The 23,826-nt window shown below is 34.3% G+C and overlaps 3 protein-coding genes across 3 annotated transcripts; all 3 read right to left on the bottom strand.

The window, feature by feature from the left end:
• Positions 1-3,110: 3,110 nt before the first annotated feature.
• On the bottom strand, positions 3,111-11,575 carry LOC128221140 (UNC5C-like protein). The gene is made up of 5 exons (XM_052929595.1): positions 11,407-11,575; positions 8,981-10,348; positions 8,180-8,326; positions 5,416-5,589; positions 3,111-5,265 (listed from the first exon to the last, which is right to left on the bottom strand). Exons 1-5 carry the CDS (start codon positions 11,419-11,421, stop codon positions 4,900-4,902), a joined length of 2,070 nt encoding a protein of 689 aa, XP_052785555.1. The 5' UTR covers positions 11,422-11,575; the 3' UTR covers positions 3,111-4,899.
• A 1,052-nt stretch (positions 11,576-12,627) lies between these two features.
• Positions 12,628-16,896, bottom strand: LOC128221631 (uncharacterized). The gene is made up of 6 exons (XM_052930236.1): positions 16,519-16,896; positions 15,517-15,648; positions 14,737-14,910; positions 14,444-14,587; positions 13,797-13,861; positions 12,628-12,850 (listed from the first exon to the last, which is right to left on the bottom strand). The coding sequence occupies exons 1-6, from the start codon at positions 16,894-16,896 to the stop codon at positions 12,628-12,630; spliced, it is 1,116 nt and encodes a 371-aa protein (XP_052786196.1).
• Positions 16,897-20,242: 3,346 nt separating this feature from the next.
• On the bottom strand, positions 20,243-22,861 carry LOC128222518 (uncharacterized). The gene is made up of 2 exons (XM_052931563.1): positions 22,687-22,861; positions 20,243-21,621 (listed from the first exon to the last, which is right to left on the bottom strand). The coding sequence occupies exons 1-2, from the start codon at positions 22,699-22,701 to the stop codon at positions 20,890-20,892; spliced, it is 747 nt and encodes a 248-aa protein (XP_052787523.1). The 5' UTR covers positions 22,702-22,861; the 3' UTR covers positions 20,243-20,889.
• Between the last annotated feature and the right edge of the window lie 965 nt (positions 22,862-23,826).

Raw genomic sequence — 23,826 nt, forward strand, 5'->3', positions numbered from 1 at the left:
TATTCCGTATGTTTCACAGTGGGTTGCTTTGTTCCGGTGTTTTTGTTTTCTCTATATTGGCGATTGGAATCGCCTTCTCCCCATGATTTATATCCAGAATTAGAATTGTATATCCTATATTCATTTATATTAAGATTCCATTGAAGATAGTTATCATGTCCTCCCCGTGCTACAACATTACTTTTATTATTAAAATATATACACTGTAGTTTTATCAGAACCAATAACGAATTTTATGTATTCTCTTTATCGGTAAATGAAACTATCAGTTCTTCTGTTATAACCATCTCCAAACCTAGCAGGTACTACTCGCTCTTCTCCCTGTAATGACCTCCCTACCGGTCTTTCAAGGTTGTTTCTTACATTTTCGCCATGCATAACAACATGCAAGTATGATTAGACCTACAGTAGTGCCTACCTGCAAAGGTAAAGAAAACATGTTAATAAACAAGACGAATGTTGATGTCAGGATTCAAAGATGGGTTAGATGGGTTTTATTGAATATTAATATATATCTATTGATGTTCATGAAACATTTCCTTTATTCAGTATACAGTCGACATCGACAGCCGTTAATGAGGACATGTGGTTGTGTTCGTAACTAAAAAAAGCCAATAATGCAACCAGAGTCATAGCGGTACATTGCATGCCATTGTATGGAGAAAACAAAGTTTGCCCTTGGTGAAAATGTCTTAAAACACCTCTTACCATAGTGAGTTTTCGCGTTTCCTTTCCCCGTAAAAAGATGGAGGAGGATGCTGAATCGTTGTGTCACGTGAAAAATATTGATACCCAATTGGCTCAATAAAGTCATGTGACATTATATATACAATTGTTAACATTCCGAATAAACACGGACATAGCCGAACTATGACGGTTTAATCAACTTTCTAGATCGTAGTTACTCGGTCGTCTCCGGCATGGGCAAATTATTTAGACTGGTACCTTGCATTATCACCGATACAATTATTGGTGTCGGGTCGATTCGGTCGAGATATCATTTCGGCCTGATCCTTTTCGGCCTTCTTCTCTATTCATCAATGTTTGTTTTAAATCGTATGAATTACGCTTTAAACTTTCATTTTATATCAGTTAAATTTAAATTGTGTTAATTTCGTTATTGCGACTTATATTTGTTAGTAAAATCGTGTGAATTAAGCTTTGCACTTCCATTTTATATCACTTAAATTTAAAATAGTCAATTAATGTCGTGTTAAGGCACTTATATTTTTTATCAGTCAATACAAAAACACAGATAATAACTTTTTTTAAATTCATGTTTTAAACATTAGGCTTATTCGTTTTGTGTGACGTTTTGGAAGTTTTACACGCATCAAAACGGTTATTGACGACAAATTTTAAATAAAGTTGAATAAGAGTTGATATCATTAACAAATCTTCTTTTTTTATAACTAAAATTTATCCGTATACACTTCCCCATTGACAATTGCAAACATGTATCCCTATAGAAGCGGCCAAGCCGCGTCTTACAAAGTTGAAAAACAGTGTTAAATTTTAAAACCACTGATGTGAGCGATATTTCGGAGATGATATTTAATAAACTGCACAGCTAGAAAGCTAGATGAATACGTGCACTACATACGCGACAAATTAATATGATAAATAGGTCACTTGCGTGTATTTAGTAGTTGTATCAATGAATATAACCATTTTGTCAAACAGGCAAGCTTTATAACGAAAGTCATAAAAAGACAGGTGAAATTTAAAAACAGATAAAGTTTTATGAAAGTAATATACGCTTTGTTTGTGAAATTTGAGAATTATTTAATGTAGCCAAAATATTATTACTATTTTTTTTCAATTTTCTTAAATTTCGAAACGAATAATGAAACGAGTTATTTTTTTTAACAATAAGTTGAAACGTAATTACTTACCATGCGTTTGATTTTGTGTGTGAAATATTAAACAGAGATTACGATTTCATGAATAGGGATTTTGTCTTATATTGTTTCTTCTAATTAGGTTCTCAATTTAACTACAATTAGAAAATTTAACAGAAATCAAGAAGACCTTCCTTCAAACAGAAAGGGTACACCTCTCTCATACCCATCCCATGGATAAAATTAATCCGGTCACCCAAAGTCTAAATTCTTCGTTACGTTGCTTTCTGTTCGTGCGAATTTGACCAAAATTCTGTTATAAATCTTACCTATGTGTAAACATCGGTTCAAGACCTTACAATGATGCGCGTGGTCAAGTAGATATGGTATCCGCTTCTGACCTAACAGTTCATTGGTTAGAACAACACCGGGGCACTTCGTCAAGGTCTCCCAAAAATACACTAGAACATGTTTCTAGCGAGGAAGTGTATTCGTGAGTAATTTGTATCATATTTCAACTGTCTTCACAAAGGAATTAATATAAATTGGTATGAATTAAGACCTAACAACATAGCCAATATAAAACCGCTAAACAATTACAAATATATAACGAACAAAGTATCTACGCAATAACTAGCATATACAATCATACCCAGTGTAATTTCCATCTTGATCAACATTTGTATAACTCATACATAACTAGAGAGTCAATATAAAATCGCCAAACAATGACCAGTATAATTAATACCAACAAAGTACCGTATATACAAATATTATATAAAATCATACCAAATTTAATTCCATTTTGATCAAAATCCGTTAATACAGATACTTCAATGTGATAGCATTATCAATATATTGTCGAATCTTTCAAAACCGTTGAATCGCCAAACAGGAAAATTAAGTCAATCAATAAGATTGCACAATTAGTCATTATATGTTTCGGCAAATTGGCATATTAGGCAAAGCACCCTTAGATAATGTTGTTATTTCATTTTTTTCAATTTTCACTTGGGGGTATCGTAAGATATGCTGAGCTGTCAACATGTCAAGGCCATTGATTCACTTCGATGATGAAAGATTGATTCTCACATGGATGTGTAAATTAATCTGCTGTTTGGCCAACAATGCATTCACTATGTACAGTAACATAATACGCATGTATACGTATGCTTAATTTAGGAAACATTTACATTCACCAATTGCACCGATATTTATTGTTAACATAATCAACAACTCATCAAAAAGTCAATGCGTTTTGTTTGTGTTTTATTTTTTTCTTAAAGAAAATCTTAAATTCTTTATACACTAATTATGCTAAGAAGACGTAAAACACTATACATATGGTTAACTAATTTATAGAGGAAAGTCTATATATTTATTGAATACATATGTACACATTCACACGATTGCATGCGCATAAAACGAAAGTACATGATCATTTTAAAACTGCCAATACCAAAATATAAGACAGAATTTTCAGATATCCTTACGAAATTAAATGTTTCCTTGTTTTTTGACTGTCAGATAAGATAAATGGAATTTAAATACGCTTTCCAATGCACGAGCCAAAACTCATGACTGCAAGACGGATTTTTGATCTTCCTTTAAACTCCAAAAGCAGTCATGACTACAGTGTTGTCATAAGTGACCCACCCATCTATGACTCACTTTCTTCGACAGGGTCATTGTCATTCATGCATGGCTCAACCACTTGCCTGTTTTCAGTCAGATTTGGTTCAACCACTTGCCTGTTTTATTCAGATATGGCTCAACCACTTGCCTGTTTTCATTCAGATATGGCTCAACCACTTGCCTGTTTTCATTCAGATATGGCTTAGGCACTTGCCTGTTTTCATTCCGATTTGGCTCAACCACTTGCCGGTTTTCATTCAGATATGACCCAACCACTTGCCAGTTTCCATTCAAAAGTGGCTCAACCACTTGCCTGTTTTCATTTAGATTTGGCATATCCACTTGCCTGTTTTCATTCAGATTTGGCTCAATCTCTTGCCTGTTTTCATTTAGATTTGGCTCATTCACTTGCCTCTATTCATTAAGATTTGACTCAACCACTTGCCTGTTTCCATTCAGATGTGGCTCAATCATTTGCTTGTTTTCAATCAGGTATTGTTCAACTGTGGCCCAACCATTCGCATAGTCATTCAGATTTGGCTCTACCACTTGCCTGTTTTTATTCAAATAAGACTTAACCATTTGCATATATTCATTAAAATGTGACTCAACCACTTTCATGTTTTCGTTCAGATTTGGCTCAACAATTTGCCTTTTGTTATTCCGATTTGCCTCAACCACTTGCCTGTTTTCATTTAAATGTGGCTCAACCAAATGCATGTTTTTACTCAGGTTTGACTAAACCATTGGCCTGATTTCACATAGTAGTAGCCCCTGAATTTCCAAGTCGTTTTGTGTTGCAAGAGCAATCGACGTTTATGCGCAATATTGTTCAAGATGTTTGTCTTTTTAGTTTTGCATTACAATACAATGATGAAAACTACAGGTACAAACCCGGGAACTGAAACATACAAGGGACAATACATTTTATCTCTGTGTTTGCAGTTTCTTAAAATAATAAGAATACCTAAATTATATTTAAACCAGCTAGTTGATATAGACCTTTTCAAACAACACGCGTTCAAAGTTCACAGCGCATCTTTGGAGACCGTTTTAATTTTTAATAAGCTGTAATGAAAACATATTTATTAATAAAATATATACACATTCACACGTTCGCATAATATGCACACTACGACTGCACAAGTTCATTTGCATTCCAATATGAAAAGACATTTACACAGATTCATAAAATCATTAAATTTATATATAACCCTCAAACTAGTATAAATGTTTCTTTGTTTGTCAACTTTTAGGTGAATACTTTGAACGTTTATATACTTTCCCATGCACGAGTCCCAATATCATGATCGTAAACGGATTTTCGTCTGTCTTTATAACTCCAAAGGCGGACATTACTTTATTTATTTCGTTTGTGGTCCGCTCGTCTCTGACTCACGCATTAAGGTAGAGGAGTATTCATTTAGTGCACATCCCACTCATCCATGTTTTCATTCAGATGTAGCTCCTGAATTTTCCAATCATTTTGGGTTGCAAGATTCTTTAACTCTTTCACGGCATCCGGCCTGTTGATTTCCTCAAGTTTCTGAATCATTTCACCAAGCGTTTTTCCTTCAGCAAACCACTGGTGAATCAGTACAGCCGTTGGACTTCCAGTCTGTGTCTCCAGCCATTTTATTCTTACGTAACTGCATCCCATTTTCTCGGCTAGCGCTTGCCAGTCGCCTGCGTTTGTTGCGCATTCATTTATTGGGTCTAGCATCTCCTTTAATATTTCAGCTACCTGATTCCTCTGCGACTGGATTAGAACAGCGCTTTCCGGTAATGCCTGAAAAACAAATATTATCAAAAATCGTGGTCATTCTTGACGCTGTCATTCAACTTTAAAAGGAAAAGAAAAACTAGAATGAAAAGAGCGTAAAATAGTTACTTGATCATCCATATTCGATAAAGTTAATTACCAAGGACTCATTCTTACCCGAAATACGTTTTCAACAACTTTTAGTTTGCCCACATTGTTGTCGTTGCCATCTTGATATGCTAATATATCACAGACAAGTTTCTCTGATTTCATACCAGGAAGTGTGGCTCCCTCAAACACCAACGTACAGTGAGGCGTGTAAGCTTCCCAGACAAGCGCAAACGGTAATCTCTAGGGAGAAAAGTAATAAAACGACTAAACAAATATTATTTCTAAAAGATAGAGACATATAAGAACTATAAATGGTTCGCCTGACCATGTTTCTGACTTAGAACAGCCAGTGAATAATTGCACAGTGTGTTTACGTTTTGAAATAAGGTAAATTGTGTTTGATCTGATATGACGCAATATTCTCCAAACCTAGATAAGAAGATCCTTAATTGGCTGGAAACCTTATCTTACCAACGGACAAATGTGCTTGAATTGAACTACTTTTTGTCATGACGCATTTTCCTCCCTGGTGAACAACCGTTGTCTGTAATACCATAAAAACCTTGTCTAATGGCACTATTTGAGAGTCAACTAAATCGTTTCCCGCTTTAAATGGCACAACAAATAACGCTGAATAAAGAAATACTGTTGTACCCTCCTCAGAACAATTTAAATCGCACTTATCTATGACAACCAAAAATTACTACACATATATACGCAAAATATGTTAACTACGCAGAAAAGGGTTAAGTAACATGATCTTGTTCCAATGAAGTGGAAGAAAAAGCATTCATCCCAATCCAAGTGTAGGGTGTTCTGCGGAAACTCCTCGTTTCCGAAAAAGACACTACGCTTGAGTTTGTATTAGGCCACAACAAATTGATCATTTGTTCGTCGGATTTGCCGCAACTAAAATTCGAAAAACGAAAAAAAAAATGCGCCTGCATATATTTTTTGGCCGCGCGGATTTGTTTTGTATACTTCTGAATTTTCCCTATTTTCTGAATTTCTTTTACTTAAAATTTAAACCTGCAACGTCGAGTTCGTCTTTTTTAAGGTATTTCCATGCTTCACATTCTTTGCAAGCAAACTTTCCTCGTGTCCGGACAAAATCAGGTTCGGGTAACCGCAAAACAGCTGATGTTTGTTAACAGTCTTTTTTCTCGGGCATATTTTGCAAGACGCACCATTGTTATTCATTTCCGGTATTATTTTCAATTTACTAAATCAGTTTTCGTAATGTAAAATACACGTTTTAAGTGAAAATCAATGTCATAGTCAATGGACTATAGTCTTTAGTAAACAACAGCAGTTTCACAGCGTCGAAGGCAATAATTATCTATGTATGTTTTAAGTAATTCAATGTTTTGTACTCAAAATTTAGTGCTAAATAATAACTAAATCAGATTTTGAGTGCAAAACTTCTATTCAAATACACGCAGGACACACGACTTACAAACGTTGAACATGTTTTCGTGAGTATTTTGTTTTAAATTCTAAAATGCATTTCTTAGTATTCATATACTCATGAGTGTTATAAACAGATAAACAGTAGGACTTGTAAATGTTTTAGAAACAGTCTGTATTTACACATACAGTATTAAAATAGCATCAGTAAATTTCACGAGCAGTTCGTCCTCGCAGGGCAGGGACTTTGCCCGGGCTTGGCTGGACCGAAAGTCGAAGTCCCCACTATTCCCGGGACCTGGGGGGGCGTGGTTACAATTGACTGGTGCATTATCGCACTTATTTTTTTAAGTGGCCTATTTCTTACTGGCATTGAAGCTATGGAGGCTGTCATGTTATTCTTTTTCAAGGCACGGACCTATAAACCAAAGGTTCGTGGTCAAGGTGAGTTCTTGAAACAGAAACATCTTTAATCCAACACCTGCACTTTATATAATGACCAGTGCTACATTTGCAGATTTGTTTGCTACTGCTTCAATTATAGTGTCCCACCATTCAATTCACAGTGTATATTTTTTCAGAAATGTTCTCTGTGTTATTTACATTTTTGATATTCTGCCATGTCAATGTCACTACAATTTTATCCTGTGATTCAAGAGGTTCAAATTTAGACGTGACCCGGTATTTAGAAATGCTCAAATGATGAATTACTCTTACTTGTCTAAAATGTTTTGTTTTTTTGTGAGAGTAAGTTAGATTAGTACGGAACGAATATAATAGTTGATCATTTTGGTCTTCGAATAATTGCACGTTACTGTGACTGGAATGCTGTCTTTACAATAATATCCACATTTAAATTGCTGATGCAATGAAAGTTAATAGTAAAGCACTGGATGTTATTGCCATTTGTTAAATACTGAGACAGATTTTCATGTGATATACAATCAAAACCTTTTCATTTATATCTGAGAACCCTTTTTTTGCAATCAAAAAGCATATTTTAACATAGTTGTATGATAAATTTGGTAAGAAATATACATTTTTAATTTTTTTTTTCGCTATTCGCTCGCCTCTGATTTGCCTTAAACTGTCGCTTGCTCCTACTTTTTTGGCAAAATCCGTAGAACAAATGATCAATTTGTTGTGGCTTTAAACTATCTTACACTAGCGGCCATAGAATATAGTTATAACAAACGACTGCCTTGGTTTTGTCCACTTTCTTGACATCCGTGTAATGTATTTGAGCACTATATGCACCAAACCACGGATTATGAAATTCTAAGGCTACAACTAATTTCGTACCTGATAGCACGAATTTTATATTCTCAACTGACTATTAAGGGTATATTTACATAAGAAGCAACTACTCTGTAATACATATGTTTGCTGTATGAACATTTTTCAGACGACAACTACTTCGTACCTCAAAGCACGAGCCTATAACTGCCCATTTGCCATTGAGGTTGTCCACTTCTACAACAACATCTTTTCCAGTATCGTAGACGAGCAGTTGGGTGGAGTCAGACACTTTCGGACGTGCACCAAACGAGATTTCCCTTTCAGTTGCGACCTGTTTCTCAAAAGAAATGTTAAAGACCAATAAGCTACAATTGAGTGTGATTAAGTATCGAGTATAAAGATTTAGTTTATATCTAAGAAATATCAAATGAAAAATGCAAAGAAACATGAAACTTCAAGTGACGTTTTTTTAAACAGCGTAATAAACATTTGTTTTTATTATTATATCAGGAATAGTAAAAATTACATTTGTCAACTGAAATCTTAAATCCAATGTCACTTTCTTTCTAGCTTCGTTTTGATGATGAAGTTTGCCGAACTTTATTTATTCTAAAAATTGCACAATTTGTTGACATTTAATTTTATAAAACAAATGGTAAAAAGATAATTCTTTGTGATCTAATAAAATTTATTTTCAGAGTCTGAGTGCAGATACTGCCATTGGCGTTCATCAATGCGCCGTAAAGCTTGGTTTATGTTTAAATGTTCGACATAAGTAGTTAGAATGTTCGTAATCTTTCAAAACTATCAATGATACTTTGTAAACTTTTAATCACTGTGACTCAAATTCAGGTTAAAGACCTAGTGAATACGATCTGACGTTTAAATAAGGACATTAGAGCAATGGAACGTTTTACTTCCATTTTGCGCTTTAAAATACCGAAAAACATATAATAAAACTATTTATAACATGTTTTTTACTGACCTTTAAATCAACCGAGTAATCGTTCAAGCAATACACTCTTTCTTTAACAGTGTTTTGTGTTGTTTGTGTTGTGTCGAGAAAACTAACAAGATGCATCCGCTTTGCTGCCTGAGAAGGTGCTTTTGTTACTCCTACACATGTATACAATGTAAAATGGTTGACGTCTATCACCACCGTTCTGTCTCCCATTGCAAATCTGTAGTTTGGAACTACGTTCCATTCGTAGGAACAAGTTGTTAAGAGATCGCCATGGCACGTCTTCACATCCATCATCCAAGAGGTGTTGGGTTGGGAAGCACAGTGAGGTATTTCCAATGTACATGATCGATTGAGCTGTAACCCGCTTGGCTGACAGACGACTATTGGACTAAGAACAACATCTTCATTGCCAGACCTTGAGGAATCAAACATCTGTTTTTCCCAGACCACTCCAAGAGTTATTAATGTGTCCTGCTCTACGGCCTCCGAAGGAATGTGCAATATGATGTCTTGTAAGGCAATTCTGCCGCCCATACCTCCTATTAACTTATGCACAAATATTCCATTTGGGTAATACGATATGTTCAAACTTTCTGATTGATAGGGTTGTAAGCCAGATTTGCGTTCAATACTATTTGACAATATTATGCTTGTTAACGTGTCGTTTGCAAAATCGTTTTGAAAAATTGAACAGTAATTTGGGATCGCATCTTGGTTGCTTGCAAATATTGTCTCTGCAGGGTATGAATTGTCTAAGGAAAGATATTCCAAGAAATGTTTGAGGTGATATGAAAAACAAAACCGTCCTAGAATCGATGTTTTGGACAACAAAAATGAAATTTTACAGGCATTCGTATCGCATTTCAAATGCTTTAAAGTGGGTTGCTTTGTTCCGGTGTTTCTGTTTGCTCCACTTGATAAATAATTTTTATTTACATTACAAAAATCTTCATCATATATCTCATTGTTTAGTTCAACGTTAGTATAATCTTCATTTATAGCCATAAAATACGGTTCTTTCTCGTCTTCCTTTGTTCCGGTGTTACTGTTTATTACATAATTCATACTTAGATTACAATAAACTTCTCCCATAAAATACGGTTCTTTCTCGTCTTCCTTTGTTTCGTTGTTTTCGAATGCTCTAAATCGGTTATCGGAATCCTCATGTGGAACACTTCTATATATGTTATAACCATCTTCAAACGAAGCAGATTCAACCAACTCATCTCCCCGTAATGACCTCTCTACTGGTACTACTCCCTCTTCTCCCTCATCTCCCTCTCTCCCTACCGGTCGTTTCCGTTGTTTCTCACATTTACGCCTTGCATAACAACATGCAATGATGATCAGTATTAACAACAACAGACCAACAATAGGGCCTATAATCACCTGCAAATGTAAAGAACGCATGTTTATAAACAAAGTTTAAAACAGTTTTAAAATTAAAAACAACTGATGATAGCGATATTTCGGGGATGACATTTAATAAATTGCACAGGTGAAATGTTAGATAAACATGTAATTCATACAAGACAACTAAATATGTTAAATCGGTCACTTGCCTATACGTAATTGTTTTATCATTAAAAATAACCAGAATGTCAAGCAGGCAAGCTTTATAACGAAAGTCATTAAAGGACATGTGCTATTTTAATACGTGAAAAATGATAATGCCTTGTGAAAGTAATGTACGCTTTGCTTTTAAACTTTGAGCATTATTTAATGTAGCCATATATCCATCAAAAATCCATAAAAAATATAATTACTATTTTTCTTTCAATTTTCTAAAATTTCGACACGAAATAATAATCAGAGTTTTAACAAACACGTTGAAACGTAATTATTTAGTGCATGCGTATTAAAAGCGTGATGCTTTTGTGTGTAAAATATTAAAGAGAGATAACGATTCCATAAACAGGGACTTTGTGTTATCTCTTTCTTCTAATTAGATTCTTAATTTAATTACAATTAATAAATTTAACAGACATCAACGAGAAGACCTCCCTTAAAAGCAGAAAGGGGACGCCTCTCTAATACCCATCACATGGATAAAAGCAACCCGATCACCAAACACCTTAATTCTCCGTTACTTTGCTTTCTGTTCGTGCGAATTTAACTGAGATTCTGTTTTAAACCCACCCATGTGTAAATATCACTTCAAGACCTTACAATAGTGAGCGTGGTCAAGTGGATATGGTATCCACTTCTGACCTAAGAGTTCATTAGTTAGAAACCCACCAGGGGCACTTCGTTAAGGCCTCCCAAAAAGACACTAGAAATGGTTTCTTCCGAGGACGTATATTCGTGAGTAATTTATATCATATTTCAACTGTCTTCACAAAGACACCCAGACCTTACTACAGAGGCGATATAAAATAGCCAAACAATAACCAATATAAATAATACCAAAAAAGGAACTAACGACAAAACTATATATAAAATCATACCCAGTGTAATTCCATTTTGATCGCAATCCGCTCACTCAAAAAAAATTCAATGTGATAGCAAATACAACGTATTGTCGAATGTTACAATATTGTTGAGTCGCCAAACAGGAAGTTTAAGTCGATTCAACACATGTAATTTTAATAAGACAGCGTTAAAGTTGATGTTCAGCTAAAGGGAGAAATATCTAGTTTAAACTTCCTGTCACCTTATACCTGTAAAGAGAACCGCCTTTCAAAATCAGGTAGCGTCATATCTACTTATTGTCATGTGAAAGCAATTACTTTGCGGCAAAAATCATATATAGGATTATCCGTTCCGGTTATGAAACTAACTAATTAAAAAATCATCAATTCATATGAACTATTCTCTGGTAATGACAGGCACTTATTGGTGACAGATTTTGGCCACTCGAACGATATTTTGGATGCGATATTTATTACCTGTGAACAGAATTGTGAAAAGTAAAATATCGCTTGTCTCGTCTACAGCCTTTCATTAGATTATAATAATTATGTCGTTACACTTTGTACAATAAGTCACGAAATGTATCAGCAAGTTCGTATATTAGGCATAGCACTCTGGGCATACGTTATTTTTTCATGTTGTTTCGTTCAATATGCACTTGGGGTATCGTAAAATTTTATTGTATTTTACCAACCATACATGAGTGCATTCATTCACAAAAAGCGGTAACATTCAACGTATGCAAATATGTTTGAACATTAAAATTTACTGTGTGCACCGTCTTAGCATTTTATTTTTTAAACGAATTATCGAATTGTCGATCAAATTGTCAATGCGTTCTGTCAAATTGTTTAGCATTATTTAAAATAATTTCTTAATTTATATGTATACTAATTATTGTAAGAAAACGTCAAAACTATCGTTAACTAATTCATAAAGAAATTCTGCATACATATAAAATACATAAATAAACATTCACATGTTTGCATGTGCACAAACCGAAAGTACAAAGTCATTAGAAAAGAAATCAGTATGAAAAAATAAGACAGATTTTTGATATTATCCTATAAAGGTTAGATGTATGTACCAAACGTCAATCTTGTCCCAAAACCTACTTCATTTTTTAACCGTCAGACAAGTTAAATATGTATCCCTCGCACAAACCTAAGATCATGACCGTTATCCCGGATTTTCGACCTTCTTTATAACTCCAAAAGCTGTCATGGCTACGGTGTTTTCATATGTGGTCGGCCCATCTATCGCTCACGCACTTCGACAGTCTCGTTGTCATTCAGATATAGCTCGGCCATTAGCCTGTTCTCATTCAGATTTGGCACAGCCACTTGCCTGTTTCCATTCAGATACGCCTCTAGCACTTGCCTGTTTTCATTCAGATGTGGCTCAACCACTTGCCTGTGTTCATTCAGATTTGGCTCAACCACTTTCCAATGTTCAGTCCGATGTGGCTTAACCACTTGCCTGTTTCATTCAGACTTAGCTCAACCACTTGCATATTTTCATTCCAATGTGACTCAAACCCTTTCATATTTCATTCAGATTTGACTCAATCACTTGCCTTAAGTCATTCAGATTTGCCTCAACCTTTGCCTGTTTTCATTCAAATGTTGCTCAACCACTTGCCGGTTTTTATTCAGACTTGGCTCAACCACGTGCATGTTTTTACTCAGGTTTGGCTCAACCATTTGCCAGTTTCAACTTAGTTGTAGCTCTTGAATTTCCAAGTCGTTTTGTGTTGAAGAGCATTCAACGTTTATGCGCAACTTTGTTCGAAAGGATTGTTTTAAGTTTTACCTTACAATACAATGATGAAAACTACAGGTAAAATCCCGGGAACAGAAACATAAGGACCCTGATTGAAGGCAAAGAGCTAAGCCCCGAATGAAAAAAAAAACAAAAAAAATCTGTAGGGACAATCACAGTAACCTAAAACCTAACGAAAATCATGTTTAAAGGGACAAGGCCACATAATAATAATACAATAAAAGCTAGAGGGAAAGCCCAGTAACAATAACTTGTTTCATTAAAGCCAAAGGGATCATTCTAACGCCTTTTATGGTGTCATTTAAAAATAAATAGTAAAATGTTTAGCAAGTTGCATATTGACCACTGCACGTTGGGATAACATTGTTGTTGTTTTAATTTTGTTGGTGTCGTAAAGACTGTTGTTTCTCCCATTTTTATTTTACTAATGATACATAGAACATACATTCACAATTTGTTGAAGCTATAAACGCATGTCTATATGCTTATGTTATATAACCTTTATATACATCGTGAGCGCCGTCTCGGCATTTAATTGTGAAAACTATCCTGAAAAGGTCAATACTTTTTGTCTATTTGTTTGCTGTATCTTAAAATGATAAGAACAACTAAATTATATTTACACCAGTTACTTGATATATACCTTTTCAAACACACGAGTTCAAAGTTTACTGCGCTTGTTTGAAGACCAATTTTATTTTTTATACACTGTGAAGAAAATTTACATAAAAATTAAATACACACATACAAATTCGCACTTTCGCATATGAACAAAACGAATGTACATGGTCATTTGCATTCCATTATGAAAAGTAATTTCCACACATCCATAAAACAATAAAATTATGCACGAATCTCAAACTGCTAACTAATAATTCTTTGTTTGTCAAATTGCAGAGGAATACCTTCAACTTCAACATCTTTGCCCACGCATGAGCTCAAATTCAGGATCATGAATGGATTTTCGATCGTCTTTATAACTCCACAGCTGACATGACTATAGGTATGTCGTTAATGGTCCGCTCGTCTCTGACTCACGCATTTGGGCTGGGGTTAGTATTTTGTTTTCAGATATGGCTCATGCACTTGTATGTTTTCATTCAGATGTAGCTCTTGAATCACCAAGTCATTTTGTTTAGCAAGATTATTTAACTTCTGGACGGCATCCGGCCTGTTGATTTCCTCGTGTTTCTGAATCAGCTCCCCAAGCGTTCTTCCTTCAGCAAACCACTGGTGAATCAGTACAACCGTTGGACTTCCAGTCTGTGTTTAAAGCCATTTGATTCTTACGTATCTGCATCCCATTTTCTCGGCTAGCGCTTGCCAATCGCCAGCGTTTGTTGCACATTCATTTATTGGGTCTATCATTTCCTTTAATGTTTCAGCTACCTGATTCCTCTGCGACTGGATTTGAACAAGGCTTTCCGGTAATTCCTGAAACAATTATATATCAGGGTTATTATAAACGCTGTCATCTTAATTAAAACAAAATATGAAGAAACAAAACTTGAATGAAAAAAGCGTCAAATATTTACTTGATCCAAAAGCTTCATTACATTTTTATACCAACCACAACTTCTTACCCCAAACACGTTTTCGGCAATTTTCAGTTTCCCAACATTGTTGTCGTTGCCCTCTTGATATGCTAGTATATCACAGACAAGTTTCTCTGATTTTATACCAGCAAGTGTGGCTCCTTCAAACACCAACGTGCAGTGAGGTGTGTAAGCTTCCCAGACAAGAGCAAACGGTAATGTCTAGAGAAAACAAAACGATATTATTTCCAAAAGAATGAGACAATTAGAAATATAACTGGTTCATTAGATAACTTGGAACCGCCTTTAAATGGTAAAAACACCCGAATGATTGCATGACTTGTGGACGTTTTTGATTAAATATAATTTTATATAATTGAGATAATATTAAGACGCAATTATAATCGACTGATCAAAATTACATTCATGTAATTGACGAGTATGTGCACGAAACAACGGATTGTGCAATTCAAAGGCGGCAAGCAATTTCTAACCTTATAACACGAATCTTATATGAACAATGCTTATTGAGGGCAAATTTACATTTCAGAAGTAACTTCTCTGTATAATATATATTTGTTGAATTTTTATGAACAGATGGTAGTATATCAAAGTTTGGTTATGCTATATATGATAGTCTATTTTAAAGCTGTTTGATTTGTGATACAACCTGAATATATCAAATAAATAGTGGCTAATTTCAATCATTGTTATGTTTCTTTTAACAAACGTTAGTGTTTAATGTGTAGTGCACAAGTAAACCTTTCATCCCCAAAAGGGAACCAAGCAACGGTAAGCCAAATGTTTAGGCGACACTTAATTTCGTACCTCATAGCACGAGCCTAAAACTGTCCATTCGTCATTGAGGTTGTCCATTTCTAAAATAACATCTTTACCAGTATCGAAGACGAGCAATTGGGTGGAGTCAGACACTTTCGGAGGTGCACCAAACGATTTTCCCTTTCAGTTGCGAACTGTTTCTCAAAAGAAATGTTAAAGACCAATTAGCTCCAACTAAGTGTGATCAAATACATATTAAACCATTTTTGCCAACGTTTGAAATTTATTTGAGTACAAATGTTAGAGATTTTTCTTATATCTAAGAAAAATATAATAAAAAAATGAACGAAACTTGAGACTTAATGTGACGTATTTTTAGACAACAAAATGCATTTTTTATTATTGTATCGGGATTTGTCAACATTGCATTTGTCAAGTGTCAAAACTGCAAATCTTAATTTCTGTCTAACTTGCTTTCTAGCTCCGTTTTAATGATGAAGTTTGCCGAGTTTTATCAATGCTAAAAATTGCACAATTTTTTGACATTTATTTTTGTCAAACGAATGAAATAAAGATGCTTCTTTGTGATCTAATAAAATCGATTTTCAGAGTCCAGACCCATCGCCGTTGAGCTTGGTTTATATTTAAACGATCGACATTTTAACTTGTAACTGTAGTCTTTCTTATAAATGGTTAAAATGTTCGTTATCTTTCAAAACTATCAAAGATACTTTGTAACATTTAAATCACTGTGTCTCACATTCTGATTAAAGACGTTAGCGAATACCGACCTAGTGCGACCTGACGTTTCAACTGGGACGTAAAAGCAAGGAAACGTCATTTTTATTTTACTCTTTAAACTACCGAAAAGCATATACTAGTAATAAAACTATGTATAACATGTGTCTTTTTACTGACCTTTAAATCAACCGAGTAGTCGTTCAAGCAATAGACTCTTTGTTTAACCGTATTGTGTGTTGTTTGTGTCGGTCGAGAAAACTAACAAAATGCATTCGCTTTGCTGCCTAGGAAGGTGTTAGTTACTCCTACACATGTATACAATGTAAAATAGTTGACATCTATCACCACTGTTATATCTTGGATCACAATACTGTGGTTTGAAACTTTGTTCCATTTGTAGGGACAAGTCGTGAAGAGATCTCCATGGCACATCTTCACATTCATCGTCCAAGTGGTGTTGGGTTGGTAGGCACAGTGCGGTATTTCAAATATACATGGCTGTTTGAGCTGTAACCCGTTTGGCTGACAGACGACAACTGGGCTGAGAACGACATCTTCATTGCCAGACCTAAAGGAATCAAACATCTGTCTTTCCCAGACAAGTCCAAGAGTTATTAAGGTGTCCTGCTCTAAAGCCTCCGAAGGAATGTGCAGTATGATGTCTTGTAAGGCAATTCTCCCGCCCATACCTCCTATTACCTCATGCACAAATATTCCATTTAGGTAATACGATATGTTCACACTTTCTGATTGATTGTGGTGTAAGCCAGATTTGAGTTCAATACTATTTAACAATATTATGCTTGTTAACATGCCATTTTCAAAATCGTTTTGAAAAATTGAACAGTAATTTGTGATCGCATCTTGGTTTCTTGCAAATATTGTCTCTGCAGGGTATGAATTGTCTAAGGAAAGATATTCCAATAAATATTTGAGGTGATATGAAACACATAACCGTCCTAAAATCGATGTTTATGTCAACAAAAATGAAATATTAATAGCGTTCTTTGCATTGTATTTCATATGTTTCACAGTGGGTTGCTTTGTTCTGGTGTTTTTTGTTTTCTCTATATTGGTGATTGGAATCTTCTTCTCCCCATGATTTATATCCAGAATTAGAATTTTATATCCTATATTCATTTATATTAGGATTCCATTGAAGATAGTTATCATGTATTCCCAGTGCTACAACATTACTTTTATCATTAAAATATATACACTGTAGTTTTATCAGAACCAATAACGAATTTTATGTATTCTCTTTATCGGTAAATGGAACTATCAGTTCTTCTGTTATAACCATCAAACCTAGCAGGTACTACTCGCTCTTCTCCATGTAATGACCTCCCTACCGGTCTTTTCCGTTGTTTCTTACATTTACGCCATTCATAACAACATGCAAGTATGATCAGACCTACAGAAGGCCTATAATCACCTGCAAAGGTAAAGAAAACATGTTTATAAACAAGACGAATGTTGATGTCAGGTGTCAAAGACGTGGCTGGATGGGTTTTATTGAATATTAATATATATCTATTGATGTTCATGAACCATTTCCTTCATTCAGTATACAGTCTACATCGACAGCCGTTAATGAGGACATGTGGTTGTGTTCGTAACTAAAAAAAAGCCAGTAATGCAACCAGAGCCATGGCGGTACATTGCATGCCATTGTATGAAGAAAACAAAGTTTACCTTTGGTGAAAATGTCCTAAAACACCTCTTACCATAGTGATTTTTCGCGTTTCCTTTCCCCGCAAAAAGATGGAGGAGGATGCTGAATCGTTGTGTCACGTAAACAATATCGATACCCAATTGGCTCAATAAAATCATTTGACAATATATACAATTGTTAACATTCCGAATAAACACGGACATAGCCGAACTATGACGGTTTAATCAACTTTCTAGATCGTAGTTACTCGGTCGTCTCCGGCATGGGAAAATTATTTAGACTGGTAGCTTGCGTTATCACCGATACAATTATTGGTGTCGGGTCGATTTGGCCGAGATATCATTTCGGCCTGATCCTTTTCGGCCTACTTTTATTCATTAATGTTAGTTTTAAATCGTGAATTACGCTTTGAACTTTCATTTTATATCAGTTAAATTTAAATTGTGTTAATTTCGTTATTGCGACTTATATTTGTTAGTAAATCCGTGTTAATTAACCTTGTACTTCCATTTTATATCACTTAAATTTAAAATAGTCAATTAATGTCGTGTTAAGGCACTTATATTTGTTATCAAATGCATAATTTAAACTATTATTCACAACATGCTCGTAAATTCTCACATGCTTATTTACTACCACAGCGTGTATATATATCGTTTTCACAGAAAATAAATTTCTAAAATAACGAACTCGTATGACCGGCGACCAGTTAATAGAAAAAAAACACAGAGAATAACTTTTTTAATTTCCTGTTTTAAACATTAGGCTTATTCGTGTTATATGACGTTTTGGAAGTTTTACACGCATCAAAACGGTAATTGACGACAAATTTTAAATGAAGTTGAAAACGTATTGATATCATTAACAAAACTTCTTTTTTATAACTAAAATTTATCCGTATACACTTCCCCATTGACAATTGCAAACATGTATCCCTATAAACGCGGCCAAGCCGCGTCTAACAAAGTTGAAAAACAGTGTTAAATTTTAAAACCACTGATGTGAGCGATATTTTGGAGATGATATTTAATAAACTGCACAGGTGAAAATTCGATGAACACGTGCACTACATACGCGACAAATAAATATGATAAATAGGTCACTTGAGTGTATTTACTAGTTGTATCAATGAATATAACCATTTTGTCAAGCAGGCAAGCTTTAAAACGAAAGTCATAAAAAGACAGGAGAAATTTAAATACTTGATAATGTTTTATGAAAGTAATATACGCTTTGCTTGTAAAATTTGAGCATTATTTAATGTAGCCAAAATATCATTACTATTTTCTTTCAATTTTCTAACATTTCGAAGGGAATAATGAAACGAGTTTTTTTTAAGAAATAAATTGAAACGTAATTACTTATGTCGTTTTAAAAGCGTAACGATTGTGTGAAATAATAAACAGAGATAATGATTTCATGAATAGGGATTTTGTATTATATGTTTCTTCTAATTAGGTTCTCAATCTAACAACAATTAGAAAATTTAACAGAAATCAAGGAGAAGACCTTCCTTAAAACCAGAAAAGGTACACCTCTCTCATACCCATCCCATGGATAAAAGTAATCCGGTCACCCAAAGTCTAAATTCTTCGTTACGTTGCTATCTGTTCGTGCGAATATGATTCTGTTATAAATCTTTACCTATGTGTAAACATCGGTTCAAGACCTTACAATGGTGAGCGTGGTCAAGTAGATATGGTATCCGGTTCGACCTAAGAGTTCATTGGTTAGAACAACACCATGGGGCACTTCGTCAAGGCCTCCCAAAAAGGATGCTAGAAATGGTTTCTTCCGAGGACGTGGATTCAAGAGTAATTCATATCATATTTCAATTCGTGAGTAATTCGTATCATATTTCAACTGTCTTCACAAAGGTACTAATATAAATTGGTATGAATTAAGACCTAACAACATAGCCAATATAAAACCGCCAAAACAATTACAAATATATAACGAACAAAGTATCTACGCAATAACTAGCATATACAATCATACCCAGTGTAATTTCCATCTTGATCAAAAATTGTTTAACTCATACCTAACTAGAGAGTCAATATAAAATCGCCAAACAATAACCAGTATAATTAATACCAATGAAGTACCGTATATACAAAAATTATATAAAAGCATACCAAATTTAATTCCATTTTGATCAAAATCCGTTTACACAGAAAATTCAATGTGATAGCAATATCAATATATTGTCTAATCTTTCAAATTGGTTGATTCGCCAAACAGGAAAATTAAGTCAATCAATCAGATTGCACAATTAGTCATTAAATGTTTCAGCAAATTGGCATATTGGGCAAAGCACCCTTAGATAATGTTGTTATTTCATTTATTTCAATTATCACTTACGGTATCGTAAGATATGTTGAGCTGTCAACATGTCAAGGCCATTGATTCACTTCGATGATGAAAGATTGATTCTCACATGGATGTGTAAATTAATCTGCTGTTTGGCCAACAATGCATTCACTATGTACGGTAACATAATACGCATGCATACGTATGCTTTAATTAGAAAACATTTACATTCACCAATTGCACCGATATTTATTGTTAAAATAATCAACAAATCATCAAAAAGTCAATGCGTTTTGTTTGTGTTTTATTTTTTTCTTAAAGAAAATCTTAAATTCTGTATACACTAATTATGCTAAGAAGACGTAAATCACTATACATATGGTTAACTAATTTATAGAAGGAAGTCTATATATTTATTGAATACATATGTACACATTTACACGATTGCATGCGCATAAAACGAAAGTACATGATCATTTTAAAACTGCCAATACCAAAATATAAGACAGAATATTCAGATATCCTTACGAAATTAAATGTTTCCTTGTTTTTTGACTGTCAGATAAGATAAATGGAATTTAAATACGCTTTCCAATGCACGAGCCAAAACTCATGACTGCAAGACGGATTTTTGATCTTCCTTTAAACTCCAAAAGCAGTCATGACTACAGTGTTGTCATAAGTGACCCACCCATCTATGACTCACTTTCTTCGACAGGGTCATTGTCATTCATGCATGGCTCAACCACTTGCCTGTTTGCAGTCAGATTTGGATCAACCACTTTCCTGTTTTCATTCAGATATGGCTCAATCCCTTGCCTGTTTTCATTCAGATATGGCTTAAACACTTGCATGTTTTCATTCAGATTTGGCTCAACAACTTGCCGGTTTTCATTCAGATTTGTCTCCACCATTTGCCTGTTTTTATTCACATGTGTTTTAACCACTTTCTTCTTTTTAGTCATGTGTGTTTTCTCCACTTGCCTGTTTTTATGATATTCCATGTGTTTCACAGTGGGTTGTTTTGTTCCGGTGTGTTTGTTTGCTCTATATTGGTCATTGGAACCCCCTTCTCCACATGATTCATATCCATCATTAGAATTATACATCATAAAATTGTTTAAATCAAGACTCCATCGAACATATGTATTATATTCTCCCTCTGCTACAATATTACTATCATCATTAATATACATAGTTTCATCAGAACCCATAACGGAGTTTATGTTATCTCTTAATCGGTGAATGGAATCATCAGTTCTTCTGTTATAACCATCTCCAAGCGTAGCAGATACTACTCGCTGTTCTCCCTGTAATGACCTCCCTACCAGTCGTTTCCGTTGTTTCTCACATTTACGCCTTGCATAACAGCATGCGATGGTGATCAGTATTAAGAACAACAGACCAACAATAGGGCCTATAATCACCTGCAAAGGTAAAGAAAACATGTTCATAAACAAAGTTAAAAAACAGTGTTAAAGTTTAAAACCACTGATGTGAGCGATATTTCGGAGATGATATTTAATAAATTGCACAGCTAGAAAGCTAGATGAATACGTAATACATACGCGACAAAAAATATGATAAATAGGTCACTTGCGTGTCATTACTAGTTTTATCAATGAATATAACCATTATGTCAAGTAGAAAAGCTTTATAACGAAAATAATAAGAAGTCAGGTGAAATTTAGATATTTGAAAAATGATAATGTTTTGTGAACGTAATATACGCTTTCCTTGTAAAATTTGAGCATTATTTAATGTAGCTAAAATATTATTCTTATTTTTCTTTCAATTTTCTAAAATTTCGAAACGAATAATAAGAATAGTTATAACGTACTTACTTAAGAAATGCGTTTAAAAAGCGTATTGATTTGGTGTGCGAATTATGAAACAGAGAAAACGATTTCATGAACAGGGATTCTATTATTTTGTTTCTTCTAATTAGGTTCTCAATTTAACTACAATTCGAAAATTTAACAGAGATCAAGGACAAAGTCTAAATTCTTCGTTACAGAAGGTTCGTGCGAATTTAACTGAGGTTCTGTTATAAAACTTATCCATGGGTAAACATCGGTTCAAGACCTTACAATGGTGAACGTGGTCAAGTGGATATGGTATTTGCTTCTGACCTAAGAGTTCATTGATTAGAACCACATAAGGGGCCTCTCAAAAAGGACGCTAGAAATGGTTTCTTCTGAGGACGTGGATTCAAGAATAATTCATATCTTATTTCAACTGTTTTCACAAAGGAACTAATATAAATTTGTATAATTTAAGGCCTAACATTTAAGAGCCAATATAAAACCGCCAAACAATATAAAGTATATAAGTACCTACGATATAACTAGCATATACAATCATATTCAGTATTAGTCCATCTTCATCGAAATTTGTTTCACTCAGACCTATATAAAGAAGCGGCATAACATAGACAAACAATAACAAATATAAATAATACCAAGAAAGGACCTAACGACAATAAATCATACCCAGAGTAATTCCATTTTGATCAAAATCCGTTTACTCAAGAAATTCAATGTGATAGCAATAGCAACGTATTGTCGAATCTAACAATATTTTTAAGTCGCCAAACAGGAAGTTTTAGTCTATTCAACACATATAATTTTTATTCATAAGATATCGTTAAAGTTTATGTTCAGCTTAACAAAGGTTTATCTAGTTGAAACTTCCTGTCACCTTATACCTGTAAAGAGAACTGCATTTCGAAATCAGGTTGCACCATACACACGTTTTGAAATGTAGACAGGAATTTTTCGGCATCATATCAAATATCCTATTACATATCGGATAATGAGCTTTGTTATGAAACCAGTCAATCCTGCATTAAATAGACACCTTTGGGAAAAGGTATAAGTGGCTGCTTACGACGGGTGGTCACTTAGTCTATGTTGAACTTTTCTGACACTTTGGCTTTGTTCAAACATAGGTCGATTATGTATCTTAACCACAACCTCACCCCACAATCCGCACATCAGTACCATTAAAGAAGGTTCAATGCAAAATCTAAAAATAACCTTATTGCAAAAATACAAATAAAATGCAACAGATAAAAATATATGGCATAAAAAAGTACCAAAATCTAGTCCACAAAAATACATGTATATTTTTAAGTTCAATTTTTAAAGTAATCCTTCATTTCCGTATGCTTAACATCTTTCTCTTATTTAAAGTGCATTTATATTGAACTGACATTATCATGCCAAGCATGTAACTCTGTGAGTCAAAAGCCATGAATACACGATTTCATTGAATTCCTCGTTTCCTGAAGTTTTCCTTTGTCCACCGTTTGCATTTCAATTGTTAGCATTTTTAAGCAAGAAATGCATTGAGTCCGTCCGTTGTTCTTCTTATACGTAACGCCCTTTCTAATAATTTATACACCCGACACGTTCTCTTAAAAACAAACACCGATTTGTTTTTCGTTAACCATCAAAATTAAAACAAATATCACGAACAATGCAATGTAAAGATCCGTTCGTGGAAGTAAAAAGCCGTGCACTTTTAAAATTAATACGGAAATTAATACGCGTCGTAACTCGTTTCACACAGTCAAGTGACAGCGCAAATGTTAAATTCATATTTATTATAACCGGCGTTCTTTGTCAGTA

Source organism: Mya arenaria, chromosome 16 (assembly GCF_026914265.1).
Source record: "Mya arenaria isolate MELC-2E11 chromosome 16, ASM2691426v1".
In the NCBI taxonomy this organism is placed as follows: Eukaryota; Metazoa; Mollusca; class Bivalvia; order Myida; family Myidae; genus Mya; species Mya arenaria.

Excerpts from the sequence above, each read along its gene's own strand:
- LOC128221140 (XM_052929595.1), bottom strand. Across the intron at positions 5,590-8,179 it reads TTATAGGCTCGTGCTTTGAG|AGATTACCGTTTGCGCTTGT; the intron begins GTACGAAGTAGT and ends TTTTCTCCCTAG. Across the intron at positions 5,266-5,415 it reads TTGTTGAAAACGTATTTCGG|GCATTACCGGAAAGCGCTGT; the intron begins GTAAGAATGAGT and ends TTTGTTTTTCAG.
- LOC128221631 (XM_052930236.1), bottom strand. The coding sequence starts at position 16,896 with ATGGGCGGGAGAATTGCCTTACAAGACATCATACTGCACATTCCTTCG. Across the intron at positions 14,911-15,516 it reads TTTTAGGCTCGTGCTATGAG|ACATTACCGTTTGCTCTTGT; the intron begins GTACGAAATTAA and ends TGTTTTCTCTAG. Across the intron at positions 13,862-14,443 it reads AGAAAATGGGATGCAGATAC|TGTATAAAAAATAAAATTGG; the intron begins GTAAGAATCAAA and ends TTTTCTTCACAG.